The sequence below is a fragment of the Biomphalaria glabrata genome, chromosome 10 (genome assembly GCF_947242115.1).
Source record: "Biomphalaria glabrata chromosome 10, xgBioGlab47.1, whole genome shotgun sequence".
In the NCBI taxonomy this organism is placed as follows: domain Eukaryota; kingdom Metazoa; phylum Mollusca; class Gastropoda; family Planorbidae; genus Biomphalaria; species Biomphalaria glabrata.
The window spans coordinates 11827281-11854668 of record NC_074720.1 but is presented as its reverse complement, the minus strand read 5'-3'; the positions used below and the strand labels follow the sequence as shown (position 1 = coordinate 11854668).

The following is a 27388-nucleotide window of genomic DNA, read 5'->3' as shown; positions in this document are numbered from 1 at the left end:
CCACGTGTCTTTTAAACTATTAACATGACGTGAACTTTAGATCATGCAATGTCAACTAAGACTGTGACATTACGCCCTTTCCCTCAAAAAAAGATTTTGAAAAAATCTTTTAAAAAATTTAAGTAATAATACTATTATATGTATAGTCACATCTTTTGAGAGAAAAAATAATCTATACAAATGTACAATGTGTGCTATAATCTCTTGCACATGTCTTATTATGCTATAAAAAAATTTTTATGAGACTAATATATGGTCTCATTTGATCTTACAATATTTGAAAAATATTTGTCTGTGTAGACAATACTCATAGTTGTCAACATTATTTGAAAAAGCAAGTTGTCTTGTTTTTGTTTTTTTTACACAAAATTTTAAAGTAAATTCTCAATTCATCAATAGGATGCTTTCAATATTAATTTTACAACAGAGTGAGCAGCCATAAAAATGCTCGTATACAAATATACTTAGTTTATCCACTTAGGTTACATAATCAGATGAAAAATATTGACAATGGTTACATGGTCACATGAAAAATATTGACAATGGTGACATGGTCAAATGAAAAAATATTGACAATGTTCTTTCAAAATAAATCAATGCAAGTGAAATGTATCTATAATAAATATTTATGTTGTCTCAATGGTTTATGTACAAAAATAATGGGCAATGTGAACGACAATGCTACTAAATCATGAAAGTCAAGAAAATATATTCTTCAGTGATGATATATGAGGAACATATCTAAATCATCAAAGTCATAAGCATATTAAAGCTTGAAGGTCGTTATCATGATATTCATTTGGCTCATATGTCTTGCTGTGAGCTCAAGTTGGTTTAACAAATGTATAAGTTACAATCTTCTCTCAAAAATGAATAAGCTTTTCACATTATGTAACATCAAATATATTACTTCGAGCCATTAATAGTGCTCTAATAGTCTTCATCAATCAAATACAATGTTCTTTCAAAAATCAAATATATTACTTTGAGCCATTAATCATGCTCCGATAGTTTTCTCATATCCATACAATATTCTTCTCAAAATTAGTGTTATCATCACATAATATCAAATATACTGCTTGAGCCATCAATAATGCTCCAATAGTTTTCTCATTAAATACAATCTTCTCCTCAAAAAATCAGTGTCTACATCACACATCAAATATATTGCTTCACGAGCCATCAATAATGCTCCAATAATTTTCTCATATTAAATACAATCTTCTCCTCAAAAATCAGTGATTACATCACACCTTATATATATTACTTCATGAGCCATCAATAATGCTCCAATAATTTTCTCATATTAAATACAATCTTCTCCTCAAAAATCAGTGATTACATCACACCTTATATATATTACTTCATGAGCCATCAATAATGCTCCAATAATTTTTTCATATCAATACAATATTCTTCTCAAAAATCAGTGATTACATCACACTTTATATATATTACTTCATGAGCCATCAATAATGCTCCAATACTTCTCATATCAATACAATATTCTTCTAAAAAAATCATTCTTTGCATTACATATCATCAAGTATATCTTTTCAAGCCATAGATTAAGCTCAAATAGTCTTCAAAACTGATATGTGGGAAAATAAATTCATCAGTGAAGATCAATGTCACAATCAAATCTATACAATTTACAAAGGTTATGTACATTTGAAAAAAATGAAAAATACATTTCAATAAATAGTGTCACATACTCAGGTTCTAATATGACTGAGTTCTGTTCAAATTGACTCATGAAAAAATAATTTACACATATGAAAAAAATTTGAACACATATGACCTTTTGAAGTGTCATGTGTACAAATACAATCAAAGTTATATGTAGAATATGGCATCAACAGATTCAATGAATTACACTTGTACTGGCTAATGAGTCCTTAACGGTGCTAGTGTTATGTAAAATAGTGTGATAATTATAGTTGTTGACTCATGTGAACAATGTCATTGTTTAGTTATATTACTGATATTTAATGATTTTGTGATGGTGTTGTATCCTATTGTATAATAAACAAAATTGTATGTTGTGCTGCCCTATGTCTAGCTTGCTAACTACTAGTGTCATGTGTGTTTCCAGTTCTAATGTTACTGTTTCGTGATGCGTTGTCCAGCCCGTTTGTAAGTAATGGATAGGAATTATTTTCTGGAGTTGAGATCATGAATGCTACATGTTCGTGTTTGTGAGTGTCGATGGTTGCGGCTGAGTTGTCATAACTTCTAGGGCGTCTATGGATTCTATTGTTGCTGTTACTTTGCCATCTGTTTGAAGTATTTCTGTTGTATCTGTTTCGTTCGTAACCATCACGTCTGGACTGTCTGTGATAGTTCTGAAAGTTGTTGGTATTGTATTGCTGTCTTCTTTGATAGTTCTGGAAGTTGTAATTATCGTTGTTGGTGTTGTATTGCCTTCTTCTATCATTAGGGCTGTAACTCTGGGTTGCTCTGCTGTTTCTTCTGTTGTCATATTTATTGTCCCGATATGTGCCACTTCGATACTGGAAAGTGCTTCTGTTGATTGATCTACATTGGCTCTTTATGTGACCCTTTATGCCGCAGTTAAAGCAGGTTTTATTGTTGCTGTACTTGAATTTACTTGAATCAGTGTTAATGGTGGCAGCTATTTGATGTTCTCTTCTGTCGATGGTGTGATTGGGATGGCTGTCTTTGAATAAATTCAGGTTAGTTATGAGTTCTGTTTCGTTTTTAATTTTCTTCTCTTTCAGGAAAGTGAAAACGTTGTCTGTAACATTCAATAGTACACTGTCAATTAAGAACATATCAATGATTTCGTCTGGTTTCTTCATGTCACAGTTGGAGAGTTCGAGCCACTTTAAGATATTTTGCTTAATTTTGAAGATAATTCTGTTGTAATCACCGTTCTTTTGCAATCTGATGTCTCGAAAGAGTTTTCTGTAGTGGTCCTCGGATTTGCCAAAGTGTTCGAGGAGTCTGTTTTTCACAGCCTTGTAGTCAGTCTTTTGTTCATGTGTCAGGGTGGCTATTATGTTCAGAGGTTCACCTGCGAGATTGGCGAGTAGGTGCTTAGCCATATCTCTGGGAGACATGTCATACGTTGAGGCTATGTGCTCAAATTGCACGATGTAGTTTTCAAGAGTTTCATTTTTCTCATTAAACTTATGGAACTTTGAAACGTATGGTTTGGCTTGCTGTGTCAGTTGTAATACGTTCGGATTCACTTTTGCAGCTTCCAGTTTAGCTAACTCAACTTTCCCCTCTATTTCTTTCATTTCTTTCTGGTGCGCTCTTTCTGCCGCACGTTCATCTCGTTCCGCTACTTCACGTTATTTCTTCTTTAATTCATCCAATTCTCTTTCGATAAATTCTCTTTCCTTTTCACCCTTCAATTCCATTTCTCTGGCCAACTCCAAGATTTTATCATAGGTAGACATTGTTGATAGATATGGGCTTAGGCTTCAAGTGTGTATAATGTCAATAAATATTAAATAATCTTCAACGTGTATTAAGTCAACAAATATATAGGATTCCAATCTGTATGTAGTATTAACTGTGTAGTGAGTGCTTAGTTATCAAAATACAAATAATAATGTCTCACTTTGCATGTATCTTTGATATTTAAATAATAGATGGCCAATAAATGTGTTGAGTTTGTAATCAATGTGTGCCAAATACAATGTACAAATGAGTCAATAGTAATAAGTGTTGCGTCAAAATGTACCAACAAAATAATCAGAGTACGAAAAATGAGTCAATACAGAATAAGTACAAGAGCTCAAAAAATAAGGCTCTAATTCAAGTGATAGTATATATGTACACAATATTATTACTTCAAATATATCTTTGTAACATGTTATATGTGCAGTGAAAAAAAATGAAATGAAAAAATAATTAAATTAATAAAAGAATAAAGAGATATATTAAAGGATAAATGACAAACACAAAAACAATATAGATAACAATACAGTCTGCTTTAAAAGAAATCAATAAATAGAAGACTTTGACAGAAGAATCACAGATATGTAAATACGAGACTTACACAAACAAACAATATGAATACAAAGAGAAATTACACTACGATTGTACAAACATAACTATATACAACTAAACAAAAAATTTCCAAATGATCTAGAAGTCCCTACCGAACAAGGCTGGTCTACTCGGACCTTATTAGGACTAGGAGAACAATAAGAAAATCCCTAAAGATTCCTATCAGATGAAGTGAAATGGAACGGAACAAATAAATTGTGCCGCTTCAGTCTCAAAACATAAGACAGACCCACGCCGACCGCCCTTAAAAGTGACAAATATAAAAAATGAAAATCAATTTAATATGGCTCCAAGAGTTATCAATCACTAACTCTATATATAACCAACTTCAATTACTGCTATACCACAGCAAAATCAATGTACTTTATTAATCATATAAATATATTCAATAATTAATTATAACTTACAGGCTTTCTTTTGTAGACTGACGTAGATTAATCCTCTCTTGTAGCTTGTCAAATACAAATTCAGCTTGAGTAGTTCAATAATAATCCATGGGTAAGGTAACTAAGTAATCCGATTGAGAATACACATCAATGTGAGCATCAAAGTAGTAGTAAAATAATCCAGTCATATGCCATAAGATGGCTCAAATGCTCAAGTAATGTCAAAAAATACTTCCGCTTGACCTTTACAATTAACACAAGTCCAACAGGTAATCCAAATAATCCAATTAGATAATCCAAAATGTAAGTGTAGTAATGCAGGCACATGTTATTTCTTCGGCGTACAACGATGACTAGGAGAGCGCCAATAGGTACAAGTTAGTCCAACTTCAACGTCAAAGATCAATAATCCAAAAGTACTTGAACATTTGTATAAATAATCCAAATAATCCAACAGTACTTAAGTGGAAAACTTCAGCTTAGATAATCCAAATATGTAAAGTCTCTGAAAAAACAGAATGACCATAAGTGAACAGAGGTCTAAATGGAGGACCTTCTGTATAGCAATGTAAGGTGAGACCTCGACAATGCAGGAGCGTGTCAAAAGTTGGTGACGAGCGCTCACGTAGAAACGATGTATCATCTGTCTTCAGGCGACGCCTTGAGTTTTTCACCCACACAAATGTATCAGCTGTCTTCGAGCGACGCCTTGAGTTTTTCACCCACACAAGTATCAGCTGTCTTCGGTTTCTGCCGATGGTGATGTCACGCCGTGCTCAATCTCAAGATGTCGACAATAGTGGAGAAATGAGCATTGACCAGGTTTAAAATATACAAGTTATTGATGTTAAGTTCGAATTGGTCAATGATAAAGTGGACTCTAGTAAATACGGGTCAGGTCAACCGGTGAAAAAGTGCAGGCTCAGGTTAGTTCAATGATGATCTACTTGAATATTTGTGACTGGTTTCGCTTGAGTGGTGTTGAGTTTTGAGTCCGTGCGTGTCTAGAACACAACATACTGGCCACCAAAAATGTAAATGAACGTTGAATGTCAATGATCGGTTGAATATTAGAGACTGATTGAATGGTGTAATACTGGGTTCTTACTTCCTGAAGTGCTCTAGACACGTGACGAGACAAACACTATACGACTGACTCAAGTCCGTTCAGCAGACAACATGAAGTTTATTTACAACATAATAATAATATACTGCACTCCTTGTTAGTGCTACAAGTCAAGAAATAATAATCCTATCCGCATAACAGCGGTATCAAAAGTATCAATCACGTCCGCATCTCAGCGGGTAACAATAAGAACAATTACTACTAGTGACACTGGAGCTTCAACTATAGATATCCATTGAAATACGAATAATACTTTAATATCCAATAAGCACATTATGAAATCAACTCTCAAATATTATTAATCAACAATGACTAGTCCATCGACTTTCATGCCATATGCATATATATACAAGTGTCCAGGAAGAAACGTCCAACCTTCCTGGACCGGGAGCAAGACCTTACTGACTTGACTTGACTGAACTCAAAGTCAACTTTATTCATTCTACTTCCTGTTTTCTACATCAGGAATTCCACGTGTCTTTTAAACTATTAACATGACGTGAACTTTAGATCATGCAATGTCAACTAAGACTGTGACAAACATATAATGTAGAAGACCTTAGCCAAATTTCACAGTTAACATTTTATGTATAAGCTGAATTTCACACTTTACATTTTACGTATATGTAATTGTCATCAACTTGTTAAAATGTTTGTATTGAACTCAGACCATCACCAGTACTTCGTCGTAAAGAAGTGGAGTCATCCCCCATTTTATCTAGGAGAGCTTTGAGTAGATCTAGCTCCATGTAAGTCTTTACATTTGTTTTGTGTTGTTTATTTACAAATAATGAATACACTCTAGTTTATTAAGCTGTTACTTGTAGTCCTGTTATAAAATACATACTAGACTTGTTATGGCAAACACCCACCAAAAACAAATATGTTGGTAAACATTTTTTTCTTATCTATTGCCTTTAAAATGAAGAGGCACTTTGAAAACAAAATCAATGTGATAAAGTGAGGTCATAAAAATGTCTACTTTGTTTTGAAACTTTTGGTATTGTCTTCAAAGAAGCTGAGGGCAACTGCAAAAAGTTTCCACTGTCTGTATTGAATACTAAGTATCCATTACATCTGACTGTACTTGAAATTGAAATCAAATATTTTCTATACAGCATGATCACTTCTGTTGAGTAGCTAAGTACTTATACAACACATCTGATAGGTAGTCTCTAAGCAAGTCTAGGCTGTGTTACTCCAGTTTCTAGAGTCCCCTATTCAGTGTACTCTGATATTGTTTGTAAAGTTATGCCTTGTATCATTTGACCAGGGGTGACACTTCCTCAGACACTACACCTCCTGCCTCTCCCACAATGGCTCGACGCATGATGTCTAGGAGCACTGATGAGAATGTCTTCTCCAGATTAACCAGTAACAGTGGAGGTGGTACCTCAGCCAATCCTGACAGGTCTTTATATTTTACAAGTTATTGATTGAAAGTGTTTTTTTAATATATAAATGTAGTGAAAATTTTAAAAAAAATATAATCACTGGAAGTTAAATTTCAGTCTTAATGTAAATGGTGAAATACAATAGACCATGTGCAATAATTGCAGGCTTTACAAACTTAATGAGGGTGCTGTAGCTGAGTGGTTAAGCTTTCGACTTCCGAACTTGGGGTCCTGAGTTTGAATCTCGGTGAAGACTGCTATAATGAATTTTTGGATTTTTAGGGTGCCTTTGAGTCCACCCAACTCAACTGGGGACCTGACTTTTAGTTGGGGAAAATAAAAGCGGTTGGTTATCGTGCTAGCCACATGACACCTTGCTTGTTAACCGTTGGCCAAAGAAACCGATTACCTTAACATCATCTGCCCAATAGATTGCAAAGTCTGAAAGGGAAACTTTACTTTTTTACTTACAAACTTCAAAAACCTGATGGAAGTGATTCTCAGTCTATAAAGAGGAATGAATGGTCAGCCAAAAAGAAATGAGCTAAATGTATTCACCTATTAATATTACTATAATTATGATTAATTTAATTTACTCAATAATTATTATGGTACTTTTTGAATTTGACAGAAATGTTTCTTCAATTTGATATATACTTGTATTTCATTTTTTTTTTTAATAAAAAATCTGACACTTATTAAAAAATGAAAATTGTTTATCAATAGTGAGGAATTGTGCTCTGTTCTGTTGTGTGTATTTTGTTCTTTTTTTTTTAAATACCTGTTATTTGATTACAACATAATGTTTGATGCATCAGGGGCAACATTGTACCTTCATCATCATCATCTAGTCGCTCAGTGGGTCCAGGCAAGGCAATGCTGACCTGTACACATACAGCTGAAGGCCACACTAAAGCTGTCCTTTCTGTCTTTGCTACTGACCATCTTTTGTTTACAGGAAGCAAAGGTGAGTTGAATCAATTTTATGTTAAACTAAACCTTACAAGGAAGAAGCTACCCCAAGGTTTCACTCTAATAGCATATAATACACATAGTAAATACTAGAAGTGGTTCAAGAAACAGGAAGCAGGATAGTTTATCTGCTACTGCAGTTACTAGGTCAGATCTGCTTTCTGCTCTGAAACTGACTCTACAAAATAAAAAAATATGTTCAGAAAATGAAATAAGAGCATTAAATTTATTTGTTTATTAAAAGCTAATCTTTCTTTTTATAACTATAGTTCAATAGTGACTTTCGCCACTACTATTATCTCTTTAAGATGGACTTGGTTAGACTAGAAAAAAATGCCTGTATCTTACTACCATAAATACTTTGTAATATTTACTGCCTTTTATTCCTAGATCGTACTGCCAAGACATGGGATCTAGGAACTGGGAAGGAGCTCATCTCATTTCCAGGTCACCCAAACAATGTCCTAAAAGTGTGCTTCTGTCCCAGGACCCAGCTAGTGTTCACTATATCTCAGTCAGCTATCAGGGTCTGGGACATGCGACGAGGTGCTGATGCTTGTATCAAGACATTAAGGTAAGTCACTAATTTACAAATACTTGTAACAGTTGAGGGGCAAAGGCAAGGGGCTATTCAGCATAGGCTGGCTACCCACCAAGTAGAAGGAAAACTTGTATCCAAACATCTGCTGCCTTGCTGCTTTACCCAAACATGGGAAAGGCTTCTGTGGTCATCCATGAGGAAACATCAGGTTAGGAGCCTGTAAACCGAAGGCAGCTTGCAGTACATTGTGCTACATGCTGGAAAAACCTGCATAGCTGGTGGTCCCAAACTGCTATAGGTATTTGTCGCTCTTTTGGACACATTGGCTTTATTGAGAGAAGGGAACTGCTGTGTGAACAACATTGTTTCGACCATAACTTATACCCAGACGATCTACGAGAACCTTAAATGAAGAAGGCCTACATACTGCCTTTCTTTACTTTACCAGTTTTTGTAATTCAATTTTTTTTTCTTACCTCCATAACTCTGTCTCACTTTGTCATAGCCTGTCTAAGGTATAATTTGTTTCTTATATCTTCACTTATTGGACTACAAAACTTTCTCAGTCTTCCTTAAAATAAAGTTAACTCCATGCTACAAAGAACAGTTTAATGTAAATCTGAAATCTATCTTGTGTATTTTTAGAGCAGTAACTTTCTTTTTTTTTTTTTAACGAGTGTGAACTTGCACAACCTTTGTTCACAATTGCAGAAATAAACAAAATAATACAAACCTCTAGGTAGGCTTTCATAGAGACATTGTGGATTTAGATCATCTGCTTTTCAAATTTTTATTTTGTATTGTAGAGTTTCTGGTATAAATGAATAGAAAGACAGACGGAGCAAAACTAAGAGCATTTTTTTCACTTTTTAATTGAACACAAATATTTTCTACCAGATATGTTTAATATAGATGATAAACATACTAAATAAAGATATATATAGTATCTGAATACTTGTAGGTTATTAAAAGTGGATGATTTAGGAAGAATTTTTAGTGGTATCTATAAATTCTCACTAATTATTTGTATTCTCTCAGTTCCTCTGGTCTCACCACCAATGGTCTAGCTACATTTTCAACTGGCAGATTGACCACAGACTCAACGTATCGTGAGCATCAAATTAATGACATGAAGCTAACTGCAGATGGAAACACAATTTTTTGTGGTGCAGGAAACGTAGTACAGATCTGGGATCTACGCAGGTTAGTCTTAGTATTTTGAGATCAACTTACAAATATGAAGGAATCAGTTTCTTTTTTTATTTTTTTTTACGCTATTTACATCAAATGGATTGATGTGGAAGCAGATCTGCAACACCTTGGGGTTAGGGCGTGGAGACGAAAGGCCCAGGAGGGATCTGAGTGGAAGGATGTGTTGAAGCAGGCCTCCATGGGCTGTAGCGCCACTGGGATGGATGATGATTTACATCAAACATATTAACATAGCACTCTAGAATTTGGGAAAGTCCAACTAGTTAAGGAAGAACGCATTAGTTTGATTTGGCAATTTAAGTTTTGTGGTTTTAAAATGTGGCATTTAACTCTAAGCAAAGAGAGATAACTATTTAAAAGAATTTTTTTTTTTTATTTGTATTATACAATATAAAAAAAACATTTAAAAATAGAACAGTAAATCATGCATTAAAGAAATTCATACTTTTATAAACTCAAAAATTGAGTGCTCCATTTCTCATGTACAGTGTACTTTGTGTCTATAGGGGAAATGTAGAAGAAAGTACTTAGAAAACCACATTTACATCAAAGGGAGTGTCTGTTAGTAAATCTATGTACAAATATCGAGCAATACTGATACCAGTTTTGACCTTCTGTTCTATCCAACAATTTACAAAGATATGGTGTTGTTGTTGTTGTTTACATGTTTCTCTTTGTTTCAGGTATAGTCAATGTGGTAGACTCAGTGGTCATCAAGCTCCTGTTATGTCCTTGGCATTGCATAAAGACAGTGGCCATACTATGGTCATTTCTGGCTCTAAGGATCATTATATTAAGGTGAGACATATTTTAAGTTTGTTCAGTCATTCATAAACATCACGTTATATTCGAATTTTTATGAAAATGTTTTCAGTTTTTTTAGTGAGCAGCATTGACTTTGATTTGCTCTGATTGCTGTGTAGGTTCTTCGTTATATTGTTTATCTAGATGTATTGCTATGCTGTTTATCTTTCTCCTGAGGGTGTGTCCAAGCCATAGTCAATTTCTTATAAGATGTTTTGAGAAAAAAAAATGACCAATCGGAGAGAGAATCCCAGACAATATAGAATGCTTCTTGCCCCTAGTGCTGGACCATTAAGTTTCTGCAGTAAACTTAAACTGTCATTTCAAACAACACTAGCAGTTAAGTTTTATTTTTGTTCAGATTTTCGAAGTTATTGAAGATGCTGCAGGAGTGTTAAACCCCAAGTACAATCTAGAGCCTCCACATTATGATGGAATTCAGAGTCTGGCCATTGATGGCAGCACATTGTTTAGTGGCTCTAGAGACATGTGTATCAAGAAGTGGGACCTGAACACTAAACAGCTGAAACAAGTAAGGCATTGCTGCTATATTCTTATGACAAATGGGAAAAATCTTAGTTTTCAGAAACATTTTACTTTTATTTCAAAAATACAATATGGATTTATTGTGAGTGACTTACTTTGTTATGATGGCGTATGAAATACTACTAAAGTAAACACACAATGTGTTTTGAGAAGTTATTTCTAAGTTATTTCTATTTCTATTTCTTTCAAATTATAAAAAAATTAATCTAAAATCAGAAGAGTAGGTAAAACAAAGCTATGCAACTTTACACAAGTCAGGTCTTGTAATAAATTTTAATAAATGGTTTTAAATATTTTGGTAACAGCATGTTTTTTATTATCCAAATAAAAGAATTATTTTATAATCTACCGGTAGTTGATATATTCTACTTTTTAACACTATGAAAAACTTACTATTCACATTATTGACTTATAACTAGAACTTGACTAATGCACCCAAGATAAGATAAGATAATTTTATTGATCCAATCAAATGGAAATTCAGTTTGACTACAATTGTCAACAACAGCGTAACTACTGTACAATAACAGTATAGATGAAAAATTCGAACAACATTCACACAGATAAATTGGCAAGAGACTCTGCTGTTCAAAGTAATGCCTCCTAGATCTCATACAGGTTGTATGTCACTGCAGAGACATTCTCCCTCAGCTCTAGGAGGCTCATACAAGATATACTTCTCTGTTTCTTGTGACTTGTGCATCAATCTTTAGACCATAATCACTTTATGATTTTCAGATAATGAAATATTTTAAGTTAATTTAGTCTGAAAGTATTGATGTAGCTCAGACAAAAGATTGTACAATCTTCCCCCCACACCCCCCCCCCCCCCCCCACACCCCATGCCCCAGCTTGTGAACAACAATGTTGCTAGGGAAGATGCAGAGATGAAAGTTGTTTGAGATCTTGAAACATTGTAGGGTTAATTTGAAAATTTGACAGCGAGATAAATTGTTGAATGTTTCAGTCTATTAATGCTGCCCACAAGGACTGGGTATGTGCCTTAGACTTTGTCCCTGGCACCAACTTACTACTCAGTGGGTGCCGTGGAGGCCTCCTGAAGATGTGGCAACCAGAGACCTGTGCTAATCTAGGGGAAATAAAAGCACATGCCTCTCCCATCAATGCCATAGCCACAAACTCAAGTGCAATCTTTACTGCTTCCAAGTAAGTCTATTCTTAGTAACAACTAGTAGCCTACTTCTATGCAAAATTTGACCAATAATTTTAAGTATACAAAATAGATAACAACCTTAGATAAAAGAGTAAACTAGTCAACAGTTTGTCATAATCACACAAAAAAAAAACGAATTAAACTTGGATCATCTTATCATATTCATAAGTTTAAACAAATGTTGATGAAAATTTCCATTGATTTTTGTAAAGTTTTTGTTCCAACTAGAAAACATTTCGGCTGACTAACTCTATGTAATACTCTGCTTACCAAACCATATATATTGTGTTCTATATTTTTGGCTTTTGTCTGCTGTAAATATGCTTTTTTCTCATGTTTGAGCATGCATTTGTCTACTCTATTTTCCAAACAATATAAGTCTTTCACTATGCTATATATTCCCACTTTGTACCAATCTTATCTACAACTTTGGATACACCATCTCAGCATGACTTGTCTTTGTATTTATGTTGTTTTTGTGGAACCCTGAGGCTGTCTTGACCTATAGACTCATTACATTGCCAAATCAAGCCTAAATAGGTTAAAAAATTGGTGACAGCTTATAAAAAGAATTACAGGCATGATATATGGTCTCATGAGAGAAGCCTTTTTGTAAACTGATCATCCCTTAAGTGCCGGGGAGAATTTTTTAGAGCCAAAATGTTTCAAAATGAGTTCAGATACATTTTCATATTCAGAGGAGATAAATCTTAATTGTATTGATTGTACAGTCACAATTAATATATAGTTAACTAGTGGATCAACTAAGCTGAAACAAACATTAAACCTATTAGAATAGCTCAATACTATGGCATAGACAATAATTACATTCTCTATGGATGAGTTTAAAAGAGTTTGTAAGGACCATATATCATGTTTTATTGTATTCAATGGATGCAAAAACAAAAAAGACACAGTGTTCATTCAACATAAAAATATTCTTACTAAAGAAAAGATATGAATATAAGATAACTTAATTATGTTAAAACTTAACTGATAAATTATAGATCTTTTTTTTTTAAATCAGTAACTTAAGTTTGAAACTTGTATGACATAAATATAAATTATATAATTGTAAGTGACACAGCTTATAGATAATTAAACTGAAACTTTTAAATATTTGTGAATGCTTTTAAAGCTTTTGTTTGTTGACCCACATTTGGCTTGTCCCTTGCAAGTTTGATTGTAACGTACTTAGTGTGTAGTGCTAACATTCTCAGTAGATCTAACATTATCTGTTCTAACAACCCCCACTCCCTTGCAGTGAAACAGCTGTTCACTTCTGGAGACCATCAACACAGCTTCAGATCAAAAGATTCAACTTACCCCGCAGATAGCAATAGCATTGTGCCTACTTTTAGTGTTAATAGCTTTCTATTTTTGTTGTTGTCTTAGTGTTGGAAGGTTCAGTCAAACCTTATTGTAGATTAATGGATGAAACAAGATTTTAATGTATCTTATTTCATCATCTCTGAATGGTTTGGCCATGTCATTCGAAATAAATATTAAGTATTATTTTATGAGGATTGACTGTTAACATGTTTTTCACCTTTTTCATGTCTGGGCTTGATATTGTATAAAACTTAAAAGAAAGTCAGACTCACTACATTTTCTTGTCAGTTTTAACTGGATTGTGAATCACTAATATCATTGATATGATTGTTTTTATAACTGTGGATACTCTTTTTTACTGTGATGCCAAATGATCTTTCTAAGAAGAGTTCCTCCCACTGGCTGGAAAAGATTTAAAAGCATAACCAATTTTTTTTTCAGTAGGTTTTATATTTCATAATGCTGTGTGAATGGAATTATACATACATATTTATGAAATAAACAGGTATATGTACTAAGATATAATGCTATCCCCTGTATTCTTTGATTTAGGTGGAATGTTTTCTATATGATATTAGTGTCAGTGTTGTATATGTGTGACTTTTGATTGTAGTGTCAGTGTTGTACATATGCTACTTGTGATAGTAGTGTCAGTCTTGTATATGTGTGACTTTTGATAGTAGTGTCAGTGTTGTATGCTGCTGAATATTAACATTATTTAGCTCTAAATCAATGTTGACTCTGTTCATTGTTTATGAGCTCTACCCAGTACCACCGTACTCTAAATCAGTGATCTTCAACCTTTTTTGGCCTACCGCCCCCTTTTCATATTTTTTCCTTAAAAATCCGCCATTATTATCATTATACAAAAATTATGACAAATAATTTGCAGTGCTTACATACAAAAATGAATCTCTTTGTCAAGAATTTCTTTCAGATCCTAAGAATATTTCCTTTTAAAATTACTGAATATTAAAACCTACATTTATTTAGGTTTAATTGTAAATTTAGTTTTTATTTTAATAGAAACATTACTATTGCTGAATTCAGAACAAAATGAAACTCACAAGGTGAATAGTGGATAGATCTGTTCTTTATTCTATAATACTTATGAAGCCATTGTAGCGTCCAACCACTAAAACTTATCCTGCTTCGCTATTTTTCATAATTGTTTATGAATATTCTTAAATTATTTTTGGATATTGCTATATGTTTGTGAAGTCGACTTAGTTTCATAACCCCATCTAAAAATGCCGACATTCAAAGTAGAACATTGGAATACTTTTTATCTAGTGTCAACTCACTAAAACTCAGTAAAATACTCCTTTACATACCAGCGAATTTTCGTAACAACACTTTGTTAATGTTGTTGTTTTTTTTTGCCAGCTTTAAGGTTGAAGAATTTTTTTATTTTTTTGTTTTGTTTCAGTGCACCTTTAGTTTCTTCTTTCCACCTGTATTCCCAACGCCCCCTTTTGTGCCCAGCGCCCCCCCTACCACCCCTTTGGCTCCCAGGGCCCCCCCAATATCACACCCGTTGAAGACCACTGCTCTAAACTATCAAATTAGTTTCTTTTTATTACTTTTAGTATTATGAAATTTGCATACCAAATTTGAGTGCAGGTCTATAGACAATTGATGATATTGTTGTAACTCTCTAGGTTAGGCACTCAACGAATAGGCATGCAACTCAACACAGTGTAACAGGAAATAATTACAGGTGTTTATTCACTAGGACAAACACATAGCATCCTTCAGCTTCCTCAGAGTCTTTCTACTAATTTACCAGTCCTTTAGACAGCAACCCGAATGTGGACCAACGACAGCCTTCCCCGCTTCGCTCCAGGTCCCTTCTACAACCTTCAGGCAGCACCAAAAGCTGGCTTCTTAGTTTCCAAACATTCAGACTCTTCACAATCCCTGATGCAATGTTATTATCTCCGTTCTAGTCTCTTCCTGTTTTCGTTCACTAGTGCGCTAGTGCGCACCTCAAGCACTGGTGCAAGGCAGGGTTACAACACTACCCCCACCTTAGTCTTTTCGTCCCGAAAAGAAACATGTTCACGGTTGGCCAGTGCAGGTGGAGGTCGGTCAGTGGGAGTCACAGATTGCATTGATCGTGCTCCCCACAAAGCAATCCACACTGCTCTCTGCAGGTGCCGCTTTCTCCTTCTGCTCCAATTGACCTGCCTTTGGTTAAGGGGAAGTCGTTTCCGTTGTCTGGCCTTTCTCTTAGTTACCACCGACGGCAGACTCATGGCAAGAAGCGATGCAGTGGATGTCATAGCGTAGGTCATCAAGACCATTTGTCTTACACGTTGCTCCAGCAGGCTTTCTCGATGTGCCGTGGGCCCCCAGGAGGCCAGGTTGTCAAACACGGTATAATCTTTAAGCCTGTCTGAAAGACATATCTGTGGGGCACGTTTACAACGTCCTATGTGTCCATCTGCTGTACCACCATCAGCGCTTCTCTTGCTGATACTGGTATCAGGACAAATACTTAGTTGGCAGGTCTTCCGGTGCTCGAATTCTCCCTTTGAGGAGGTCCCGTCATCACAGTTATTTTTCAACGTCTGAGTGTAGGCAGGAATCACGATAGCATGATCAGATCTGTGCTCAGTACTTTCACAACAAATGTTAGGATTCTTGTCGTAGGAGCCAAGCTTGCACGGCTCACTATTACAGTCATAGACAGCGCCACCATCAACGGCGTCTCCGTTGAGTAACGGATTGTTTATACCTGTCGACATGGTAGCCATCTGATCGTCGGTCTTGCTCATCACGGTATCAAACGTATCATCAGTCTTGTTCAGCGAGGTACTGATACCTATCTGTTTAATCATGGTACAGATCTGCTCGTTGACCTCTTTTAGCTGTACCTGGAACGAGTTCATCTGATCTGTCACGGTATTCATGAGCTCTCTGATATCTGGTTGTACTTCGAACAGATACGAGTCCGGATCTTCATCTTCGTCCAGCAAGGCTTGTCGAAGGCGTTCTCTCATTTTTTCTTTGGCACAGAAGATCCTCAGCTCCCTGGCTCGGAGCTCCTCTTTTAACTGTTTACAGCTTAGTTCATCTAGCTTCCTCAGCGTTGTCATTGTTTCCTTTCGTTGAGCTGCCTAAATCCCACTTCTGACACCAATTGTTGTAACTCTCTAGGTTAGGCACTCAACGAATAGGCATGCAACTCAACACAGTGTAACAGGAAATAATTACAGGTGTTTATTCACTAGGACAAACACATAGCATCCTTCAGCTTCCTCAGAGTCTTTCTACTAATTTACCAGTCCTTTAGACAGCAACCCGAATGTGGACCAACGACAGCCTTCCCCGCTTCGCTCCAGGTCCCTTCTACAACCTTCAGGCAGCACCAAAAGCTGGCTTCTTAGTTTCCAAACATTCAGACTCTTCACAATCCCTGATGCAATGTTATTATCTCCGTTCTAGTCTCTTCCTGTTTTCGTTCACTAGTGCGCTAGTGCGCACCTCAAGCACTGGTGCAAGGCAGGGTTACAACAATATATTGGCAGTGTATTAGTTTTGTGCCAAACAACATTTCAGGTTTCTGTTTGTCTACTACAATAGACTTACCTTTAGATTAATAGTAGAAATTAGAACTCTATTGGAGATGTGTCGAAAAAGAAAAAAAAAAGTAAAAGTGTTAATTAGTTTATCTTCTAGTCAGCCCTTGGTCTGTTGTTGCATACAATTTGCTATTCAGTTTGCTACAAAATAGAAATTATGAAATTAGCCTTGTAGTAGTTTTGTTAGGCCCTAAGTTTAAATGTTTTGTACTTTGATGTGATGGCTATGAATATCTGAGTGATTGATTAATAACTACAATTTGGCTGGACCAAAGACAAAATAGATTTCATATGGCTTTGCAATCTAGTCTGTTATTTGTTTGTTGTATAATAAAAAAATTAATCATTTGTATTTTGTAGTCTGACTTTTAATAACAAAGTGACATAATTCAATCAAGTTTACTTATTTTTCATCAAAACTCTCTAGATAAGAGTAAAGTCCTGTATCTGCAATGAAGTGTCGATTCATAATGATTTTAAAATTTCTTGGATTATTTTGTAATTGACTCTTTTCATTTTAATTGTAGGATCTATATTCTTTTATAATTCCTTTCATTTTTTTCATTTTTTTTTTTTTACTTTTTTTGGTTTGTTTTTCTCCTCCTCCCAAACTTATTCTAAATACTAACCACATGCCTCTAATTACTTCTCAACATGTTGGTGAAGGAATGTTATTGTTGTTTTCTTTTAAATAATTAATATGCTTATTTCTGGGTATTATTTAGCATTATATTTATGTGTTTTTCTCAATTTTATTTCTTGGACTTCGATATATTTGTTAAGAAAATTTGTGTTATAAAGTTTATTTAGTTTTAAACTCTTAGGCTTTCTTCCCCTTTTTGTTTCATCTAGTGATTGTGTTGGAATATGGCGACCTCGCTCATCTCTAGATCTCACTGACACTTCAGACACAAACGACGATTCAACGACTGTCTCAGCTTGACTTACGGACCAGTCTGGCCATGGTGAAACACAGCTCCAAGCTGAACAGTGGCCAGATTTTATTCTGTGTGTTCTTTCAGTTTACATTGTTTTCTACTTTATTTTCATGTCTAGCTACAACTGAACCTCACGTTACTTAATAAGCTTCTAATTTTGTTGTATTTATGTTTTTGTCTTCCATTTGAAGCATTCCTTTCCACCAGAGTAATATTGAGTCATGAAAGAAATTTCTTATATAAATAATCTTACATTGTCCATATGAGTCTAAATTTGTTATACTGAGTAAATTCTGTGCAGCTAAAAGGATTGATGATCTCCTAAGAATAAAATTATATAGCACTATTCTTTGGGGACAAAAAATAGCCTATATTTATATTCCGTACATTTCTTTTTAAATAATGCAAATACAAAATCATGAATGTTTCCATATTGTTTATACTTTCATGAGCACCCCATGGTTATTACTAAGGTCTACACAATTATCTTTTGAATTTATAGCATAAGAATGAGATATTAAGAGACTAAATTGATTTAAATCATATCTTAATAAAATCTCTTGAGATTATTCATATTATATTTCATATAAATATATAAGCATTGAACCCCTGACCTCAGTGTGTGAGAAATAAAATGTTGCAGTCAGTAGCTTGTGCTTTGTTTAGGTGTCAAGTTGTCTACAAGGAACACACCTGTGATTGACCACATCATACCTCATCATTATCCTGTTTCATTGCCCTTTCGTTTGACCCAGACACCATGTGGTAGTCCTAGCACCTGAATCCATATCTTTTTTTATTTTCTGTAATCAACAATGTGCAATTATTTGAATTATAAAAAAAAAAAATCTTTGTAGTTTGTTGCGGCTTTGTCTAAAAAATGTTTGATTTTCTTTTTGAAAAATTGAGAGAAAAAAAATGATATTATCAGCAGACAACTTTGTGTTTTAACTAATGTAAATAACACTTGCTCATCAAGTCTGTACTCATCTTTGTTGACAACATATCACATCTTCTCATTTCTTTGTTTCTGGCATTTTACTGATTCCGCTAGCTGTTAACCTTTCTCTATATTTGCACTGTGATATTTTTTATTTGAAGTGTTTTTAAAAAGAAAGAAATTTATATTTATGTATAAATATTTCTTATTTTACTTGTGGTCTCACATTTTTTTGAAAATCTGGACACTATATTCCAGTCATGCATATTGCGTCTTCATGTACAACAAACAAACAAAAAAAAACGAAAGAACTGTTGAAAAAGAATTGTTACATGTATTCATTAACAGATAATACCAGACATAATTTTTTTTATAAAGCTTAATAAAGCTTTTCTATTTGTTTTGTACGTGTGTTATTAGATCCTTTAAAAAATGTGTGTTATTAGATCCTTTAAAAAACGCAAACACTGTGAATTTACCAAACAAACCTTTACATTATATCTTGTTAAGAAATTTTTTATTTGCAAAACTTTACTGACAAGACATATAAATAATTATTTCACCTCTACCAAAGTGTCCATTGTTTTTTCACCAAAATTTCTTGAACCACTGACTCAACAGAATTTGATAAAAATAAAATAATCAAAAACTTTACCCCTTTTTTTTATTTTTTAAATCTGGTTGTACACATTTTCATTTCTTGTGAATTTTGTTCCACTTTTCCTGAGTAGTTCTTGAGTTCCGCTGTATTTCGTGTATCATCTCTGACAAGTAATCAAGATCAGTATATTTCCTTGTCTGTCTTAGCAAATATTTATAATGTTTATTTATTACTAGTGCTGAATAATAAAAGTGCCTAGTTGGAAATGTACAGCAAGTTTAGAGATGTCATTTTATTTTTTTTAGTTAGTAAGTAGTAGTTATTTTAATGTGTATTTCAGTAAGAATTGTCATGACATGGCATTTTAGCTTTTTATGGTAAATCATGAACATGTGTATCTTCAACATATTAAGCCAACAATTCGTAGTCTAAAATAATTAATGCATTAATTAATAATATTCAACTTCTTGTAATTTTTTTAAAAGACCAATTGTCCGTGCGTCTTGTCTTATTCTTCATGAATTTCTGTTCAAAATACAAACCAACAATCAGGATGTCAAGTTTCTTGTTGAAGTGATAGACAAACATTCCACCATTTACTCATCTTGTTAGCAACCTCATTTCTCTTATTTATACATCATATGTTATATTTATTAATAACTTTGTCCTTTATTGTTCCATGAATATGTTAAAATGATATACAGATTATACTCTTTATTACTGAAGTAGAAATATTCCAGTGATAATGTAGAAGTATGTGGACGCATGATTGTGTGTGTAGAAATAAAATAATTTGGAGTGTTTTACTGTCAAATTTATTTCGTCACTTCATCAGCAGATGTAGTTTTCTTTCGAGGCCTAGATTTCTAGGTGCAGATAATGTAATATGTCCCAGTCCAGCAGTTAAATTCCATTGTAATTTGTTCAGATGCTAAGTAGTGTGTTTTGCTCAGCAAGAAAGAGAGGAGAAAAAAGTCTTATGATTTGAGATAGCTGTGTACCAGAAATGTCTACAGCCCTGACTGGTTAGCTTCTTTTTAACAATGTATTACCTCAGAAGGTCATTTCTTTCCAAAAGGTTTGATCTTGTAAAACAATGATGAGCGGGTCATAAAACATATTTGTATTTCCTTCTTTGTTTGTTAGTTGTTTTACATGTTGGAATTTTGCAGATAGAATAAAGATTTTTTTTTTTGTTCAACTAGTTCTTAACTAATTCAGCCTGGATATGTCCATTATGTAGGAGCCCTTTGTCTTGATGGATATATTGTAATACATAGGAGCCCTTTATCTTGATGGATATATCCATTACATAGGAGCCCTTTGTCTTGATGGATATGTCCATTTCATAGGAGCCCTTTGTCTTGATGGATATATTGTAATACATAGGAGCCCTTTATCTTGATGGATATATCCATTACATAGGAGCCCTTTGTCTTGATGGATATGTCCATTTCATAGGAGCCCTTTGTCTTGATGGATATGTCCATTACATAGGAGCCCTTTGTCTTGATGGATATATCCATTACATAGGAGCCCTTTGTCTTGATGGATATATCCATTACATAGGAGCCCTTTGTCTTGATGGATATGTCCATTACATAGGAGCCCTTTGTCTTGATGGATATGTCCATTACATAGGAGCCCTTTGTCTTGATGGATATATCCATTACATAGGAGCCCTTTGTCTTGATGGATATATCCATTACATAGGATCCCTTTGCCTTGATGGATATATTGTAATACATTACATACAGGACTGAATTTTCTCTCTGACTAGTAATTAAAATGTGTAAGATTTCAATGAATTTCTTTAGTCTACTTTGTAAACAATCACTCCTGTATCAGCTCTTTTTTGTCATTTTAATTTCTGCAATTAAGATGTTATCTGTTGTCTTATAATGTGATTTAAAACATAACTTGAAGATCTGTAATTTTTTTTGGCAAATATACCATAGTTAAAGATCAGAATTTGTGTAGAAAAAAAAATACATTGTAGATTCCAGACCATGGTTCTGAACACAGGCAGACAACAAAATGCCTTACATATGGATTTAGGTTCACCAAATGTTTATATGAAGACAGAATACCAAAGTTTCGTTTTAAATAAAATTAAAATATTTTAAATTAAAATTTTAGATATATGAGCTGCCAAATCTGCCGTGTTGTTGTTTTTTAACTCTTGGACATTGTGTAGCCTATTATGTTGTTGTTTGATAAATAAATTGTATCGTCATTTACACTGTCCAGTTCAGATAGATCTGTGTGTAGACATCATAGTCTTCATGAAATTAGATGTATGTTCTACAAGTATGAATACATTTTTTATCTAGTTTAATTTTCAGTTAGTTTTGATGTAAGGGAGAACATTTGAAAACTTAAATCCTTGTGAAATCAAATCAGCCAGCCTGTAGTGTATAAATGACAAGACTGTTTTATATTGATTTTTTCACAACCTTTTTTTCTCTTTTACCTATGTTTGACCGATGACCCTCTTTGTTTTTGACTATATGATTATTGTATATTTATTTGTCCAAGACTTATGTATTAGGGTGTGGACTACATTGATAAGGCATTATCACTACCAACAATACAGTGTTTTTCTCTCTAAACTATATGTTTCAATGTTGCTGACTAGAGTCACTTTCATTTCTACACCAAAATAAACTTTGTCAATAACAATAAATCATTCATATTTTTCACAATTGAAAATGTTTGTTGAACTTTTTGTTTTACTTTAATTAAGCTGCAATTTTAGTTTAAAAAAAAATAACAATCAGGACATTAAAAACTTGGAAGGAGGAAAGGAATAATGTTGATTTTTTTTAAATTCAGATTTTGTCAATAGACATAACAATTTTATTGGAGAAGGGGGGGGGGGCTCTACTGTGAGATGATCAGAGTTGTAATGTTTGAGGGTATTAGGCTACGACAGTAATACGAGAGTGGGTACATGAAAAGTGGTTAAAATCCTGGGATGACTCCAACACTGCCAGGGGAGTCTGGCAGCACATGCGCCGCCCAAATCGAGAGGACCCGTGGTGGAGGCTTAAAGGTCGGAACAAACAACAATAGCGCAGTGGGGTACGGGACACTGCCCCATAGGTGCGTACTTCGCCCGGTTCCGGCCAAATTCTGATGCCCGTTGCCGACATTGCGGGGAATCAGAAGAGATGGTGGCGCACGTCTTGCAAGAGTGTCCGCAGCTCCGCGAGCTGCGGGAAGACGTATCTAGTGGTTCACTATGTTTGTATGGAAGCTACGAGGCACTACGCCAAACAGCAGAGTTCCTTACCAGGGCACTACGGGAGACCTAGGTCTCTCTGCCTTGTCACCAATTGGAGTTCATCTCAGGGTATTAGGTTGAAAAAAGTTGGACAATACTTTGCTGACTACCAATACCAAAGCCCTAGTCTATCGGATCTGTTATACGGTAGTGAAACATGGTCAACCTACTGATGTCAGGAAAAGAAAACCCCCCGATGCGTTAAGGCGAATTTTTAAATAAGGTGGCAAGATGAAATAACCAATGAGGAAGAGCAGGATGCCAGGACATCCGCGCTGTTATCATCAGCAGACGCCTTGGCTGGCTTGATTATGTTTAAAGAATGCCACAAGGTCGACTTCCACAAAAACACATTCTGTACCCTAATGTTGATCTAATAGAAGGCAGTAAAGCCACTGGTCGCCCACATTAAAAGGTATAGGCTACTGATGTATGCAAACGCATGAAGCTCTTCGACACTGGAAAGAAAAAAGTCACAAGATTGATCCACGTGAAGAGCAAGCTTAAAGGAAGGGTCCTGGATTGCAGATGGCATACTCAACAAAAGTAGAAAGAAGGATAAAAGTGTAACAGCGCCTGGTGATTACTGATGCACAGCCTGTGGCCGCTGCTGTGTATCGAGGATTGACCTCTTTAGTCACACAAGAAGTTGAAAAGGGAAAAGATCCTCTCTTGAGACGTAACATGCCACAGAGTCCTGGACTAGCAGTTGTGACGTTGTGATCTGATGTGTGGCTAATATAGAATTGTCCCAATATGTTGTTAATGTGCACTATGGGCCTACAAGTAATGTTAGTGTTATGTTCATTTTACAAGTTTTGCACTTTCCTTTAGAAAGATGAGTGTGTCTTAGTCTAAACCTCTTGCAGAAGCAGGTCTAGGGTTCAAACTATATATATAGGGACCCTGGTGACGACAGTCCGAAGCACAATTAAATGACTTGACTATGCAGCCTTTTTTTTTTTTCTCCAGAGGGATGCCCTGCGTTATTTAGAAGCTGAAGGTGTATGATGCATACTGTCTATGGCCTGTGCACACAATAAGTATGTCATGTTTTGATAAGGCTCTAAGAATCAAGATGAACGACACTGTGGAAGTGTAGATGATGTACAAAGACTAAAGAAAAGACTGGCTTTTTTATTTAAAGCACACACACACAAACGCAAATCTGAGAATGTTCAGCTGAGCAAAATCCACGGAGGGAAAAATTTTAATCCGATGCCTAACTTGAGTAAAAAGCATGCAAATTTGACAATATTCAAAGTAAATAAAGGGGGGGGGGGGGGGTAAACGAGTTGAAAGTTCACAACACTTAATAGAAAATGAAGCTTCACGGGGGGGGGGGGGGGGGGCAATATGTCCTATAGTATATTATCAAATGACGCCTCATTTTCAAGGGAAGTTGATAACCGTCGGACCAGGGCCAGTTGTTCTGTAGTCACAGATTAATAATAAATTACTGTAGACGTTACTATTTAATAATGATAATAACAAGACTGTCTTGATCAAGGTAGACATATATAACTTCTACATCGCCGACTTTAAATGTGACCGATGCAACTCCCTTCAGTTCTAATGCTTCATCCCCCAATGCTCGTAGGGTAGTATTTGAATTCTTTAACTGAGTATCAGTTTCTAAATTGTTCACGTTGACTCTGATATCACATTAGCTTGTGCTCCTGTGTCAATCTTCATTTTGACTATTTTTCCCATAATATTGACATCAACCATCCAAACTTTGACATTGTTGTCAGTACCAATTGCCTCAAACCACAACTCATTTACTTGGCTTGCCTGACTTTCATCTTCCAGAAAATCGACAGCCTTGAAGTGTTTCGAACGACATTTTACAGCGAAATGATTTCTCTTTTTACATTTTCGGCATGTCTGTCCGAATGCTGGGCAATAGTATTTTCTGTGAGATCCACCACAAGATCTGCAATATCTAATGAAACTTGTGACATGATTCTTTGCCATATTTTCCTGTGAGGTTTTGACTGGCTTTCTATCTTCTGTCTTCTTTAATTTATTAGCAGCATCCACATGTAGTCCTTTCATATCTATCATTTGGTTCTGTGTATGCTCGTCAGCACGAATTATGCTTGCTGCTTTCTCTAAAGTTAAGTCTACATCTCTCAGAAGTCTCTCTCTCACTCGATCCGACTGTATACCACATACCAATCGATCTCTGATGAGTTCATCTCGAAGGTTGTCAAACTTGCATTCTTTTGCCAAATTCTTTAACTCAGTATAATACTGTTCAAACGTTTCTCCGTCTTTCTGCTTTCTTGAAAAGAATTTAAATCTGTCATACACAGTGTTGGACTTAGGCAAAAAATAATTCTGAAACCTTTCAATGAGTTTGTCTACAGTCTCATCTTCACATACTTGAAGATGTCTCGAGCGGGTTCACCGATCAGGTGTAACAATAAAGCTTTCTTCACTGGCTTGGGCTTCGTATTTTTTTCAGTGGCGACCATAAACAGTTCAAAACTTTGTCTCCATTTTTTCCATCTTTCAGATAGATTACCGTCTAGTGACAACGGCTTAGGAGGATCGAATAATTCCATTATTCGTACAGATTCTAGATTCTATGTCTAGATCTAGCAACATGAACTAACGACACCACAAAAAAAAAATGTACTTTTAGCAATTTAGAAACCAGATAGATCTAGATCTACCTGTTACCAGCACTTTAAAGCAATGTGACACTAGATTTGACACCTAATCTAACACCAGATCTGACACAAGATCTGAAACCAAATCTGACACCATGTTCTGTAGTCACAGATTAATAATAAATTACTGTAGACGTTACTATTTAATAATGATAGGGAGAGAACAAACTGTAATAATAAATGGCTCTAAATCAACACCGATAACAGTAAACTCAGGTGTACCTCAAGGAACAGTCTTGGGTCCACTACTATTTTTAATTTACATAAATGATTTACCAAATTGCATTAGTTCAGGAACAAAAGTCAGATTATTTGCAGACGATTGCATAATATATAGAACAATAAAAACAACACAAGACACAGATATTTTACAAAGAGAATTAGATAAATTACAGAAATGGGAATCAAATTGGAGCATGTCTTTCCACCCAGAAAAATGTCAGTTGTTAAGAGTAACAAAAAAACTAAAACAAATTAATTCCACTTATCTTATTCATGGCAAACCAGTAACACAGACTAAAAACGCAAAATACCTAGGTGTTATAATAAATGAAAAACTATCATGGAATCCACATATTGATGAAACTACAAAAAAATCAAACAAAGCATTAGGATTTATTAAAAGAAATTTCTATAAATCAAATAAGAACATAAAACTAAAATGTTATTTAACCTTGGTTAGGCCAATAATAGAATATGCATCCTCCGTTTGGGACCCCTCAACTCAAGAAAACATTAAGAAACTGGAACAGACACAAAATAGAGCAGTGAGATTCATAACAAACGAATATTCACATTTGACTAGAGTAACACCTTTAGTAAAATCACTAAATTTAGAAAGTCTTCAGGACAGAAGGCTCAAAAGTAAAGTAGCAATCATACATAAAACACTGAACCATAATCTTCAAATACAAAAACAAAATTTAATAAAATACTCTGAAAGACACAAAGATAAAGGCACATTCCTCGTCCCATATGCTAGGACAAATTTGTACAAATACTCCTTCTTCCCTAGTGCTATTAGAGCATGGAATGGGTTGCCTGAGCTAGCCAGGAAAACCAGTGACTTGGCAGAATTTAAGTCATTGGTTAATATGCATGACTAAATGCATGACGCGTAGGACGTAATCATCTTCTTTTTTGAAGTAACGTCTGTATTATATAAGATAAGATAAGATAATAACAAGACTGTCTTGATCAAGGTAGACATATATAACTTCTACATCGCCGACTTTAAATGTGACCGATGCACCAGTAGCGCTTTTGGACGCCTTCAGGCGAGAATTTGGCGGAATAAATCGCTGCGACTGCCTACAAAAATCAATGTCTACCAGGCAGCCCGTGGTTCTCTCAACCCTTCTATATGGATCTGAGACAGAACATTATTATATTTCCTGAGCTATAGCCAGGAAAACCAGTGACTTTGCGGAATTTAGGTCATTTGTTAATATGCATGACTAAATTAATGCATGACGCGTAGGACGTAATCATCTTCTTTTTTGAAGTAACGTCTGTATTATATAAGATAAGATTTATTTTGTATTTAAGAAGAAACTAACACAAATATTTCAAATAAGAGCAGCATGAAAGAGTTGCAATAAATTACTTTGTCTATTTGTAGATTTTAAAAATAATTTTATTTAAAAATTGAAATTGCTTTTATAAAAACATATTAGGTCTACAAAAGTATTTTTAGCCTAATGAAATCCTGCTATTTGTTTGTTGTTGTTTTTTTCACTCATATAGACCTATGTTTAATGTATGAATATCTTTCTAAATAAGACATTTTTTTACTCTGCCTGACGCAGAATTAGTCATTTTATAGAA

General features: G+C 34.7%; 1 protein-coding gene across 5 annotated transcripts in view; it reads left to right on the top strand.

The window, feature by feature from the left end:
• The window catches only part of LOC106071748 (kinesin-like protein KIF21A), a 79864-nt gene extending 57555 nt beyond the window's left edge, over positions 1–22309 (top strand). For 4 of the 5 annotated variants that reach the window (XM_056043685.1, XM_056043689.1, XM_056043688.1 and 1 more), the window contains 9 exons: positions 6225–6305; positions 6830–6967; positions 7769–7917; positions 8313–8496; positions 9502–9666; positions 10359–10473; positions 10841–11011; positions 11993–12192; positions 17971–22309. In XM_056043685.1, the coding sequence (XP_055899660.1) occupies positions 6225–6305; positions 6830–6967; positions 7769–7917; positions 8313–8496; positions 9502–9666; positions 10359–10473; positions 10841–11011; positions 11993–12192; positions 17971–18061 (1294 nt within the window). In that variant the 3' untranslated portion in view covers positions 18062–22309. Of the gene's footprint in view, positions 1–6224; positions 6306–6829; positions 6968–7768; positions 7918–8312; positions 8497–9501; positions 9667–10358; positions 10474–10840; positions 11012–11992; positions 12193–13463; positions 15164–17970 lie in introns of those variants that run through there. The other variant, XM_056043687.1, reaches the window with a different exon arrangement.
• The last annotated feature ends 5079 nt before the right edge of the window (positions 22310–27388 follow it).